General features: G+C 38.6%; 1 protein-coding gene across 8 annotated transcripts in view; it reads left to right on the top strand.

The window, feature by feature from the left end:
* The window catches only part of ZNF569 (zinc finger protein 569), a 71,330-nt gene extending 57,865 nt beyond the window's left edge, over nt 1-13,465 (top strand). For all 8 annotated transcript variants that reach the window (XM_033226015.1, XM_033226012.1, XM_033226011.1 and 5 more), the window contains 2 exons: nt 230-325; nt 10,249-13,465. In XM_033226015.1, coding sequence (XP_033081906.1) covers nt 230-325; nt 10,249-12,071 — 1,919 coding nt within the window. In that variant the 3' untranslated portion in view covers nt 12,072-13,465. The remainder of the gene's footprint in view (nt 1-229; nt 326-10,248) is intronic.
* The last annotated feature ends 228 nt before the right edge of the window (nt 13,466-13,693 follow it).

Raw genomic sequence — 13,693 nt, 5'->3', positions numbered from 1 at the left:
CTGAAATATGTGGACCTTTTAAATATTAGAGTGAGCTTGCCCTTGGGATGCTTTTGCTCATGTGAATGTCCATGCTGCAGTTTTCAGAGCAAAAGGGGACAGCATCCCTAGAAGCCACATTTTCTTGTCCTTTAGAAAGCCTGGTTTTCCTGGGCCAGCCTCAATTTTTGGGTGGTTCTTTGTTCCTAGTAGTATGTATGCCCAAATCTATGTAACTTCCCTTTGACAGGCTATCCATTCACCAAACCTGATGTGATTTTCAAATTGGAGCAAGAAGAAGAACCATGGGTGATGGAGGAAGAAGTATTAAGGAGACACTGGCAAGGTAAGTGGAAGGGAACCAGACAGGTGAGGAGAGGTCAGGGCCCTATTAATGATTAATCAGTGAGTGGTTGATCCCTCTAAAATATTCTTCAAAGATATTTTCAGAGCTTGGCACGGTGGTTCATACCTATAGTCCCAGCACTTTGGGAAGCCAAGGTGGAAGGATTGCTTGAGTCCAGGAGTTTGGGACCAGCCTGGGCAACATAGTGAGATCTCATCTCTAAAAAAAAAAAAGAAAAATTAGGCATGGCGCAGTGGCTCGCACCTGTAATCTCTGCACTTTGGGAGGCCGAGGTGGGTAGATCATGAAGTCAGGAGATCAAGACCATCCTGGCTAACACAGTGAAACCCTGTCTCTACTAAAAATACAAAAACTTAACTAGGTGTTGTGGCGGGAGCCTATAGTCCCAGCTACTCGGGAGGCTGAGGCAGGAGAATCGCTTGAACCCGGGAGGCGGAGGTTTCAGTGAGCCAAGATCACACCACTGCACTCCAGTCTGGGAGACAGAGGGAGACTCTGTAAAAAAAAAAAAAAAAAAAAGCCAGGTGTGGTGGCACATGCTTGTGATCCCAGCTGCTTGGGAGGCTGAGGTGGGAGGATCACTTGAGCCTAGGAAGTTGAGGCTGCAGTAAGCCATGATCACAGCACTGCATTCTAGCCTGGGCAACGGAATGAGACCCCATCTCAAAAAATATATATATGTATTTTTTTTTCAGAAAGCTGTAGACCTTGTGTGTGTGTGTGTGTGTGTGTGTGTGTGTGTGTGTGTGTGTGTGACAGAGTCTCACTCTGTCGCCAGGCTGGAGTACAACGGCGTGATCTCGGCTCATTGCAATCCCCGCCTCCCGGGTTCAAGGGATTCTCCTGCCTCAACCTCCTGAGTAGCTGGGACTACAGGCACCTGCCACCATGCCCTACTAATTTTTTGTATTTTTAGTAGAGACAGGGTTTCACCACATTAGCCAGGATGGTTTTGATCTCCTGATCTCGTGATCTGCCCACCTTAGCCTCCCAAAGTGCTGGGATTACAGGTGTGAGCTACTGGGCCCGGCTTTTTTTTTTTTTTTTTTCCTTTGAGACAGAGTCTCACTCTGTCACCAAGGCTGGAGTGCAGTGGTGCGATCTTGGCTCACTGCAACCTCTGGCCCCTGGGTTCAAACGATTCTTGTGTCTCAGCCTCCTGAGTAGCTGGGACTATAGGCATGCACCACCACACCCGACTAATTTTTTGGTATTTTTGGTAGGGATGGGGTTTCACTATGTTGGCCAGGCTGGTCTTGAACTCTTGACCTCAAGTGATCCACCCACCTCGACTTCCCAAAGTGCAGAGATTACAGGCGTGAACCACTGCGCTTGGCCTGATGTATACTTTTGTAATACAAAAGTGACCACTGATGCAAACTCTTTTGTAAACCTAAGATGTCATTTCTAGATACCATTCTTAATTTCTTTCCTCAGAACTTAGAGATCTGGTTGGCTTTCTTACCTGTGTGCTAGATACCAACCTTTCCTAATAAGTTTCCAGCCTCTTTGATAATCATTCTATTATTAGCATCTTCGGGAGTACCGTCCACCCTCATATACAGGATCCTTTCTTTTGGCATACATTCACTAATTTGCAGTTATTAAATTAAACCTGCTGACATTTATAGTCCCTTACTTTCTCTTCTTTCTTCTGTTCTGAATGTCTGAAATATACAGTCATACTTCCCACTGTATTTTTAGGTTTTGCTCTCATACTTCAATAATCGCTACCACACTTTTATTTCAATAAAAGTTTTAAGTCACTACAGATTTATTGGTAGCTCCCATTTTCTGATATATTTGCCATGTGTATATGCAAGTGTATATAATGTATGTGTGCATATATATACACACACATATACATACACATACATATATATGTCCATATACACATATTTTGAATTTTATAAAATCATTTTTGCCCTCCAAAGAGACTGTAATAATTTATATGTCTACCAGTAACTTCAATGTAGTCTGTTAGCATTTTAAAATATCGTTGCCGGCCAGGTGTGGTGGCTCATGACTGTAATCCCAGCACTTTGGGAGGCCAAGGAGGGCAGATCACAAGGTCAGGAGATCAAGACCATCCTGGCTAACACAGTGAAACCCTGTCTCTACTTAAAATACAAAAATTAGTTGGATGTAGTGGTGCATGCCTGTAGTCCCAGCTACTTGGGAGGCTGAGACGAGAGGATCGCTTGAGTCTAGGAGATGGAGGTTGCAGTGAGCTGAGATCACACCACTGTATTCCAGCCTGGGTGACAGAGCAAGACCTTGTCTCTAAAAAAGAAAAAAAAAAGTGCCACTACAGTATACACACAAATGATAAGAAAGTAAAATAGCCTTATTGCTGATATGGAGGAAGTTTTAGTTGTCTGGGTAGAAGATTAAACCAGCCACAGCATTCCATTAAGCCAAAGCATAATCCAGGACAAGCCCCTAATTATCTTCAATTCTATGAAGGCTTAGAGGTGAGGAAGCTGCAGAAGAAAAGTTTGAAGCTAGCAGAGGTTGGTTCGTAAGGATTAAGGAAAGAGGCCATTTCCACAACACAAAAATACAAGGTAAAGCAGTAAGAGCCAATGGAAGCTGCAGTAAATTATTCAGAAGATCTAGCTAAGATTATCGATGAAGGTGGCTAACTAAACAATAGAGTTTCGATGTAGATGCAACAGCCTTCTATTGGAAGAAGATGCCATCTAGGACTTTCACAGCTAGAGAGGTGAAGTCAGTGGCTCACTTCAAAGGTTCAAAGGACAGACTGACCCTCCTATTAGGAGCTAATGCAGGTGGTGACTTTAAGTTGGAGCCAGTATACATTCCCCATTCTGAAAATCCTAGGGCCCTTAAGAATTATGCTAAATACACCCTGCTTGTGCTCTATAAATGGAGTAACAATGCCTGGATGGTAGCACATCTATTTACAGCATTGATTTGCTAAATATTTTAAGCCCACTGTTGATACCTACTGCTCAGGAAAAAAAAAAAAAAAGTTCCTTTGAAAATATTATTGCTCATTGACAGTGTACTTGGTCACCCAAGAGCTCTAATGGAGATGTACAAGGAGATCAGTGTTGGTTCTCATGCCTGCTAATACAGCATCCATTCTGCAGCTCATGGATCAAGCGTAATTTTGACTTTCAAGTCTTACTATTTAAGAAATACATTCTGTAATATAGTAGCTTCCATGGGTAATGATTCCTCTAATGGATCTGGGTAAACTAAAAAGAGTAAAAACTGGCTGGAAAGGATTCATGATTCTAGGTGCTATTATGAATATTCATGACTCATGAGAGGAGATCAGAATATCAACAGGAGTTTGAAAGAGGTTGTTGATTCGACCCTCAGGGATGACTTTGAAGGGTTCAAGCCTTCAGTGGAGGAAGTAATTGTAGATATGCCACTAGCAAGAGAAGTAGAAATAGAAGTAGAGCCAGAAGATGTGACTGAATTGCTGCAGTCTCATGATAGCAGGGATAAGGATTAATTCTTATGGGTGAACAAAGAAAGTCATTTCTTCAGGATCTACTCCTGGTGAAGATGCTGTGCACATTGTGGAAATCAATGATTTAGAATATTCCATAAATATAATTGGTAAGGCAGTGGTAGGATTTGAGAGGAGTGACTACACTTTTGAAAGAAGTTCTACTGTGGGTAAAGTACTATCAAACATCATCACATGCTACAGATAAACTTTTTGTGAAAGAAAAGTCAATCAGTGTGACTCTTCATTGTTATCTTAAGCAATTGCAGCCAGGCGCAGTGGCTCACATCTGTAATCCCAGCACTTTGGGAGGCCAAGGCAGGTGGATCACGAGGTCAGGAGTTTGAGAGTAGCCTAGCCAACATAGTGAAACCCCATCTCTACTAAAAATAATAATAATAATAAAAAATTAGCCTGGCATGGTGGTGCGCACCTGTTGTAATCCCAGCTACTCAGGAGGCTGAGGCAGGAGAATCGCTTGAACCCGGGAGGCAGAAGTTGCAGTGAGCAGAGATTGAGCCACTGCATTCCAGCCTGGGCAACAGAGGGAGATTCCATCTCAAAAAAAAAAAAAGAAAGAAAGAAAGAAAAGAAAAAAGAAATTGCTACAGCCACCCCAACTTTCTGCAATCCCTCCTTGATTAGTCAGCAGCCATCAACATTGAGGAAGACCCCCTATCAGCAAAAAGATTACTCACGGAAGGTTCAGATGATTGTTAGCATTTTTTTTTAGCAATATTTTAAAATTAAGTTGTAGTACATTTTTAAGACACGATGCTATTGTATACATAATAGACTAGAGTATATAGTATTAACTTTTTTTTTTTTTTTTTGAGATGGAGTCTCTCCTAGGCACCCAGGCTGGAGTGCTGTGGTGCGATCTCGGCTCACTGCAACCTCTACCTCCCGGGTTCAAACTATTCTCCTGCCTCAGCCTCCCAGTAGCTGGGTGTGTACAGGCGCCTGCCACCACGCCCGGCTAATTTTTTAAAATTTTTAGTAGAGACAGGGTTTCACCATATTGGCCAGGCTGGTCTTGAACCCCTGACCTCAAATGATTCACCTACCTCGGCCTCCCAAAGTACTGGGATTACAGTCATGAGCCACTGCACCCGGCCAACATAACTTTTATATGCACTGGGGAACCAAAAAAGTTGTGTGACATGCTTTATGGTAGTGGTGTGGAACTGAACCCACAGTATCTCTGAGGTATGCCTATGTTTCTATTTTGAATTATTGATTTATAGATTTTATTATTTTTGTATATTTGTTGTAATACGTTTAGTCAAGATTATTTATGTAAACTATCAGTAAACAGACAACCTACAGAATGGGAGAAAATATTTGCAAACTATGCATCTGACACAGGCCTAATACCCAGCATCTATAAGTAACTTAAATTTACAAGAAAAAAACAACCCTATTGAAAGGACATGAACAGATACTTTTCAAGACATAAATATGGCCAAGAAGCTTATGAAGAAAGTTCAACATCACTGATTGATTGTTAGAGAAATGCAAATCACCATAATGAGGTACCACCTCACACCAGTCATAATGGCCATTATTAAAAAGGCAAAAAATAACAGATGCCAGCAGAGAGGAGAAAAATTTCCATTTTCCTTGGAAGTAAGCAGCAATACGGAACTGAGTATCTCAGCCTTATTAAGTATGTAAACTTTCACTTATTCTCCTTGTTTGAGCCAGTTTATTTTCCCTGTATTCTTCTGTCTGGTGTTCCTGACTCTAGAGTCTGTCTGGTTCCATTTCTCCAGAAGCAGAGAGTAGTCTCCCATCTTCTCTAGGAGTGATAGGCATCTCTTGGCACAATGCAGGCAATTATTTGCCTTATAGACTTCCATTCAGTTCTCTTGTTTTTTAGGGCCCCTGTTCATTCCCACCTTTCATGGTACATGATTTCTCAGCCTTTCTTTAGTTATATAGTAGGAACTTGCTTTTTGACATCTTCGTCTGCAGGCACATGGGTTTCAGTGTTCTCAGTTCTTCTGTTAGGTAACAGTCCTTTCATCTTCCATCTGCTAAAATTATGTTTAAATCTATCATCCATTGTTGTCTGTTATGGTCTTTGTCTTCGTTGGTTTATGCCTTTTACATGATACTGTAATATTAGTGTACTTTTGGATAGAATCCAAGCTAAACTCATGTATTTATTATACCATATTTAACCTCAACTTCTTATTATTTTTTTCCCTCTGCTCACTATATTTGCCCCTATACAATTAACCTAGGTGGGCCTCTCCAGTTTTATGTTCCAATTCTGTCATCTAGTTTTTAACCTTCCTATGTCATTTTATTGACTATTGCAGTGTTCAGAACAATTTTATTTGTTTATACTAGATATATAATACATACTCATAGAGCAGAAGTTTTTATTTTTATTTTTTGATTATTATTATTATTATTTTGTTTTTAGATGGAGTCTCACTCTGTTACCCAGGCTGGAGTACAGTGGCACGATCTTGGTTCATTGCAACCTCCGCCTCCTGGTTCAAGCGATTCGCCTCCTGGTTCAAGCGATTCGCCTCCTGGTTCAAGCGATTCTCCTGCCTCGGCTTCCCGAGTAGCTGGGACTACAGGCACGCGCCACCATGCCTGGCTAATTTTTGTATTTTTAGTAGAGATGGGGTTTCACTATGTTGGCCATGCTAGTCTTGAACTCCTGACCTCGTGATCCACCCGCCTCGACCTGCTGGTGCAATGGGTGCATGTGCCATTGCACCCAGCCAGAACAGAACTTTTGAAGTAGAAAAGGATATATTTTGAAAAGTAATTATTCTCTTACACATTTTTCCCATCTATGGTGGCAACCCCCAGTATCATTTTCCGTTGAGCTATTCTATTTTCAAACATTTTTATTGAAACCCCTTTAAACTGATATATTAACTTGTGAATGTCATCTTATGCTGTTGAATTTTCTTGTGTAAAATCCTTTAATGCCTTTTGTCTTAGTTTCCTAGGGCTGCTGAAACAAAATACCACAAACTTGGTAACAGAAATAACAGGAATTGGCCAGGCATGGGCCACCACTTTGAGAGGCCGAGGCGGGTGGATCACCTGAGCTCAGGAGTTTGAGACCACCCAGGGCAACATGGTGAAAACCCATCTCTACTAAAAATACAAAAAAATTAACTGGGTGTGGTGGCGCACGCCCCTAGTCCCAGCTACTCGGGAGGCTGAGGCAGGAGAATTGCTTGAGCCCCAGAGTTGAAGGTTGCAGTGAGCCGAGATCACAACACTGCACTCCAGCTTGGGCTACGGAGTAAGAATCTGTCTCTAAAGAATAAAAAATTTGGGCCGGGCGCGGTGGCTCAAGCCTGTAATCCCAGCACTCTGGGAGGCCGAGACGGGCGGATCACAAGGTCAGGAGATCGAGACCATCCTGGCTCACCCGGTGAAACCCCGTCTCTACTAAAAAAATATAAAAAACTAGCCGAGCGAGGTGGCGGGCGCTTGTAGTCCCAGCTACTCGGGAGGCTGAGGCAGGAGAATGGCGTAAACCCGGGAGGCGGAGCTTGCAGCGAGCTGAGATCCGGCCACTGCACTCCAGCCTGGGCGACAGAGCGAGACTCCGTCTCAAAAAAAAAAAAAAAAAAAAAAAAGAATAAAAAATTTTTAAAAATGTTCTCACAGCTCTGGAGGCCAGAAATCTAAAATCAAGGTGTCAGTAGGGCCATACTCCCTCTGAAACCTGTAGGGAAGGATTCTTCCTTGCCTCCTTCAGCTTCTGGTATTCCCAGACATTCCTTGGTTTGTGGCAGTGAAACTCTGTCTCTCCATCTTCGCATGGCATTTCTTCTGTGTCTCTTGTCTCTTCATGTAGCATTCTTTTTGTAAGAACACAAGTCATATTGCATTGGGGCTTCTCTTATTCCAGTATGACCTCATCTTAAACTAATTTCATCTTCAGTGACCCTATATCTAAATGAGGCCTCATTCTGAGGCACGAGGAGTTAGGACTTCAATTCAATTCAATCCGTAACAATTCAATCCATAACACCATTCCATTTCTTCAAGTCTGTGTGTTCATTTTAAAGTTTTCTTCGTATGGTTTTTGGACATTTTAAATTTTTGTATATTTTTCATACTTTGTCATTGTAAATGTAGTTTTTAATTCTATAATTTCTGAATATAGTCAGCCCTTTCTATCCATGCTTTCTGCAACTACAGATTGAAAATATTCAGGGGAAAAAGGTAACAAAAAATAACAATACAACAATAAAAAATAATACCAATTTAAAATTATAGTATAACAATGACTTACATAGCATTTATATTGTATTCAGTATTATAAGTAATCTGGAGATTATTTAAAGTATATAGAAAGACACATAGGTTATATGAAAATACTTTTTTTTTTTTTTTTTTTGAGACAGAGTCTCGCTCTGTCGCCCGGGCTGGAGTGCAGTGGCTGGATCTCAGCTCACTGCAAGCTCCGCCTCCCGGGTTTACGCCATTCTCCTGCCTCAGCCTCCCGAGTAGCTGGGACTACAGGCGCCCACCACCTCGCCCGGCTAGTTTTTTGTATTTTTTAGTAGAGACGGGGTTTCACTGTGTTAACCAGGATGGTCTCGATCTCCTGACCTCGTGATCCGCCCATCTCGGCCTCCCAAAGTGCTGGGATTACAGGCTTGAGCCACCACGCCCGGCCTATATGAAAATACTTTATCATTTTATGTAAGGCATTGAGCATCCATGGATTTTGGTATCCATGGGAGGTCCTGGAACCAGTCCCCAATAGATAATGAGGGATGACTGTAGTTGTTTGTACATGAAGGTTTTTAAAAATGAATATTGATTCATATGTAGTGAATTTCTTTCTTTTCATAATTGTTCAGATGACTTGGTTTTTCAGGTAAACAGTTTTGTTTCTGACAAATAATGTTAATTTTCATTTTCTTTTCCTTTTTTTTTTTTTGTTTTTTGAGACACAGTCTTATTCTTTCTCCCAGGCTAGACAGCAGCAATGATCTCGGCTCACTGCAACCTTGACCTCCCAGGTGATCCTCCCATCTCAGCCTCCCTAGTAGATGGCACTACAGGCGTGCACCACTATGCCAAGCTAATTTTTGTATCTTTTGTAGAGATGGGGTTTTGCCATGTGGCTCAGTGTGGTCTTGAACTCGTGAGCTCAAGAGATCTGTTTGCCTCAGCCTCCCAAAGTGCTAGGATTACAGGCATGAGCACTGCACTCACGCCTTTTAATTAAGAAAAGCGGGGCAAACTCTTTTCTTAATTCATACCTCTGATTTATTTCTCTTATTTAATTGTACTACCTAGTACTGCAATGAGTGGTGACAACAACTCATCTTTTCTTATTTCTGACTTTAATGTGAATGCTTCTGAATGTTTTCCATTAAGTAAAGTGCTGGTGTTTGGGCTGTACTGTACTTTATTCTCAAATTAAATGTTATTTGTTCCTATTTTATATAAAGGATTTTTTAATGAAAAATACTGAGTTTTATGATCTTAATATCTACAGAAATGATTACTTGATTTTTCCATTTTTTTAAATGTCATTACTTGACATTTTTATTAATGTATTTACTTATAGTAATATACTTTCTATTATTGAAATGTATCCCTGGAAAAAATGTACTCAACTCAAATATGATATATCTTATATTTAATGTACTTCTGGGTCACTTTTTTCCTTTTGGGTCATTTTGATGTTTTACATAGAATTTTTACATTGGTTTTCATAAATGAAATTGGATAGTTTTCCTTTTTTGGTGTGTCATCTTTCAGGTTTTCGTATTAATATATTTTTTTCATACACAAAAACATTGGGAATTTTTCTTTTTTCTTTCACAGCGTTCTAGACAGCACAGGAGTTGTTCTTTAAATCTGTTAGAATTTTCATGTGAATCTCTGGGTTTTTCCTTTTTGTTTTGTTTTAGGGTATTACTTTTCATATTTCTTTTCATTTTACGAAAATTGGTTTAGATAAGTTTTCTGCATCTTGTAGAGTTGGTTTTGGTAATTTACAATCGAGAAACGTTTTTAGATTATAAAAATGTATTTTAATAGAGTCCTGCAAAATGATCTCATAGGTTTTAGCTTCCTGTTTTTGTTTTTTCTCTATAATTATTTCTTCTTACTTTGTACATCCTGCATCTCCTATTTATTTACCAGTTTGTTTTCTATCAGATCCTTGTTTAAAGCAATCAAAGCTATTTGTATTTATAAATACATGCCTCCACTCATATTTCCTTTCCTGAATTTCCTTCTCAAAACTTCAGAGATAAGAGATATATGCACTTGAAAATTTTTTAGTAGTGGGAGACTGAGGCTTAAACCAATAATCAGTCCCATAATTGCATATTTTTCAAAATGTTCTTCATATTACGATATTAGAAAAAAATTGTAAGTGATATTTATTTGCAATCTGTTTTAGGAGAAATATGGGGAGTTGATGAGCATCAGAAAAACCAGGACAGACTTTTGAGACAAGTTGAAGTTAAATTCCAGAAAACACTGACTGAAGAAAAAGGCAATGAATGTCAAAAGAAATTTGCAAATGTATTTCCTCTGAACTCTGATTTTTTCCCTTCCAGACACAATCTCTATGAGTATGATTTATTTGGAAAGTGTTTAGAACATAATTTTGACTGTCATAATAATGCAAAATGCCTTATAAGAAAGGAACATTGTGAATATAATGAACATGTGAAATCATATGCTAATAGCTCATCCCATTTTGTCATTACCCCCTTTAAGTGTAACCATTGTGGAAAAGGCTTCAATCAAACTTTGGACCTCATCAGACATCTGAGAATTCATACTGGAGAGAAGCCCTATGAATGTAGTAACTGTAGAAAAGCCTTCAGTCACAAGGAAAAACTTATTAAACATTATAAAATTCACAGTAGGGAGCAGTCTTACAAATGTAATGAATGTGGCAAAGCTTTCATTAAAATGTCAAATCTCATTAGACATCAAAGAATTCATACTGGAGAGAAGCCCTATGCATGTAAGGAATGTGAGAAGTCCTTCAGCCAGAAATCAAATCTTATTGATCATGAAAAAATTCATACTGGAGAGAAACCTTATGAATGTAATGAGTGTGGAAAAGCATTCAGCCAGAAGCAAAGCCTCATTGCACATCAGAAAGTTCATACTGGGGAGAAACCTTATGCATGTAATGAATGTGGTAAAGCCTTCCCTCGAATTGCATCTCTTGCTCTTCATATGAGAAGTCATACAGGAGAAAAACCTTATAAATGTGATAAATGTGGTAAAGCCTTCTCTCAGTTTTCCATGCTTATTATACATGTTAGAATTCATACAGGTGAAAAACCCTATGAATGTAATGAGTGTGGAAAAGCCTTCTCTCAAAGCTCAGCCCTTACTGTACATATGAGAAGTCACACTGGTGAGAAACCCTATGAATGTAAGGAATGCAGAAAAGCCTTCAGCCACAAGAAAAACTTCATTACACACCAGAAAATCCATACTAGAGAGAAACCTTATGAGTGTAATGAATGTGGGAAAGCTTTTATACAGATGTCAAATCTTGTTAGACACCAGAGAATTCATACTGGGGAAAAACCCTATATATGTAAGGAATGTGGGAAAGCCTTTAGCCAGAAATCCAATCTCATTGCTCATGAAAAAATTCATTCTGGAGAGAAACCCTATGAATGCAATGAATGTGGTAAAGCCTTCAGCCAAAAGCAAAACTTTATTACACATCAAAAAGTTCATACTGGAGAGAAACCTTACGATTGTAATGAATGTGGTAAAGCCTTCTCTCAAATTGCATCCCTTACCCTTCATTTGAGAAGTCATACAGGGGAAAAGCCTTATGAATGTGACAAATGTGGTAAAGCCTTCTCTCAGTGCTCACTGCTTAATTTACATATGAGAAGTCACACAGGTGAGAAGCCCTATGTATGTAATGAATGTGGGAAAGCCTTCTCTCAAAGAACTTCCCTTATTGTGCACATGAGAGGTCATACAGGTGAAAAACCCTATGAATGTAATAAATGTGGAAAAGCCTTCTCCCAAAGCTCATCCCTTACTATACATATACGAGGACATACAGGTGAGAAACCCTTCGACTGCAGTAAATGTGGAAAAGCCTTCTCTCAAATCTCATCTCTTACCCTTCATATGAGAAAACATACAGGTGAGAAGCCCTATCACTGTATTGAGTGTGGCAAGGCTTTCAGCCAAAAGTCACACCTTGTTAGACACCAGAGAATTCATACTCATTAGAAACCCTGTGAATATTGTGAATATGGCAAAGTCTTCTGAAGGAATTAACACCTCATTGCACGTTACATGATCACTTCCAGAGTAGAAAACTACGAATGTGGGATAGCCTTCTGAAAAAGCCACAAATTTATGAAACATTACAGAATTCTTCCAAGGTGACAAATTATATAATGAAAAAGCTGAGTATCAGAAACTTTCAGCAGACATCTTACTGATAATATTTAATCAGAATTCTCATTGAAATCTGAAACAAGGTATCTGCCATCAGATAACAACACAATACTTGAGCTCCTAGCCAATGTATTAAGTAAGAAAAACAAGATTGGGAAAACCAAGTATCAATGAAGAACTATAAAAATAACTTATACAAAAAATAGTTAATTAGAAAACGTATTGATAGAAAAATCTAAGAATAAACACAACAATGAATTGAGGTCTTCATCTAGTTATAAAACGTGTTGAAAGGCACAAAAGAACACCTGAAAAATGATATTTTGTCTGAAAAGACTTGACATCGTAAAAATATAATTTCTCTCCCAAATCGCTAAGTTTAATATACTTCCACTTAAAGTTTACATCAGTTTTATTTTAAGGAACTTCACAAACTTATCCAAAAATTTTATGTGGAAAAGTAAAGAAACACAAATAGCTGAAACAAACTTGACAAAGCAAATAGAGAAGACACACTCTATTATTAGATATATACTTATTTAAAGCTGTTGTCATTTAAACAATGTATTACTGAGTGAATAAATCAAGATAGTGAGCATCGATACAAAAATCCAAGAAGATACAAGAATTCTGTGTATGACAGTGCTATTGAAATCATTGGGGAATGAATGGCTTATTTATTAAATGGAAGGTTCACAGGAGAAAAATTTTAGCTTTCTACTTTATATCATACACAAAAATAAAATCCAACTAAAGACCAGAATATAAAAAGCAAAATTCTAAAACTATGATGAAAGTAGAATCTATTACTTTAGGGTAACACTCACAGGCACCCACAAAGAGATATCGCTGTGTTCCTGAATCATGGTTTGTATTGCCCAAAATTGGATATAACAAATTTTTATCAGTTGTGGAATAGATGAATAAGTGTGATCATTTCTGTGACAAAATACAGAATTTAGAGAGAAACAAAACCTACTTATAGTTATATGGATAGGTTACAATATATAATATTGAGAGAAAAAAATTAAAATACACAACGGAACACAGTATAACATTTGTATAATTTAATAAGATCTTGCAAAGATCTTATTAAATTATACAGTACTATGTATTGGTCATGGATCCATATATGACTTGGTTGCCTTTTGTGATGTGGGAAAGGTTTGGTGGGAGTTGTTATATTTATCTGTAATATTTCTTTAATAAAAGAGTGAAAGCAATTTTGACAGTGGTGATAAATCTAGTTGTCCAAATTAATGTTACGAGTTTTTAATTTTTTTTCTTGCCTTTATTTTCCTAATTTCCCTAAAATAAGAATCAAATGGGTGGGGCAAACCTGGGCCTGGAGAAATAATTTTAAAATGGATTTTTATTCTTGATGAGATACTAACATTTGTAGAAGATTCTCTTTACACAAAACATACCTAACAAGATATTATTTTGTTTAC

The sequence above is a fragment of the Trachypithecus francoisi genome, unplaced genomic scaffold, assembly GCF_009764315.1.
Source record: "Trachypithecus francoisi isolate TF-2019V2 unplaced genomic scaffold, Tfra_2.0 Lachesis_group12, whole genome shotgun sequence".
NCBI lineage: Eukaryota > Metazoa > Chordata > Mammalia > Primates > Cercopithecidae > Trachypithecus > Trachypithecus francoisi.
The sequence above is the reverse complement of the archived record's forward strand: the minus strand, read 5'-3'. Positions and strand labels throughout refer to the sequence as shown.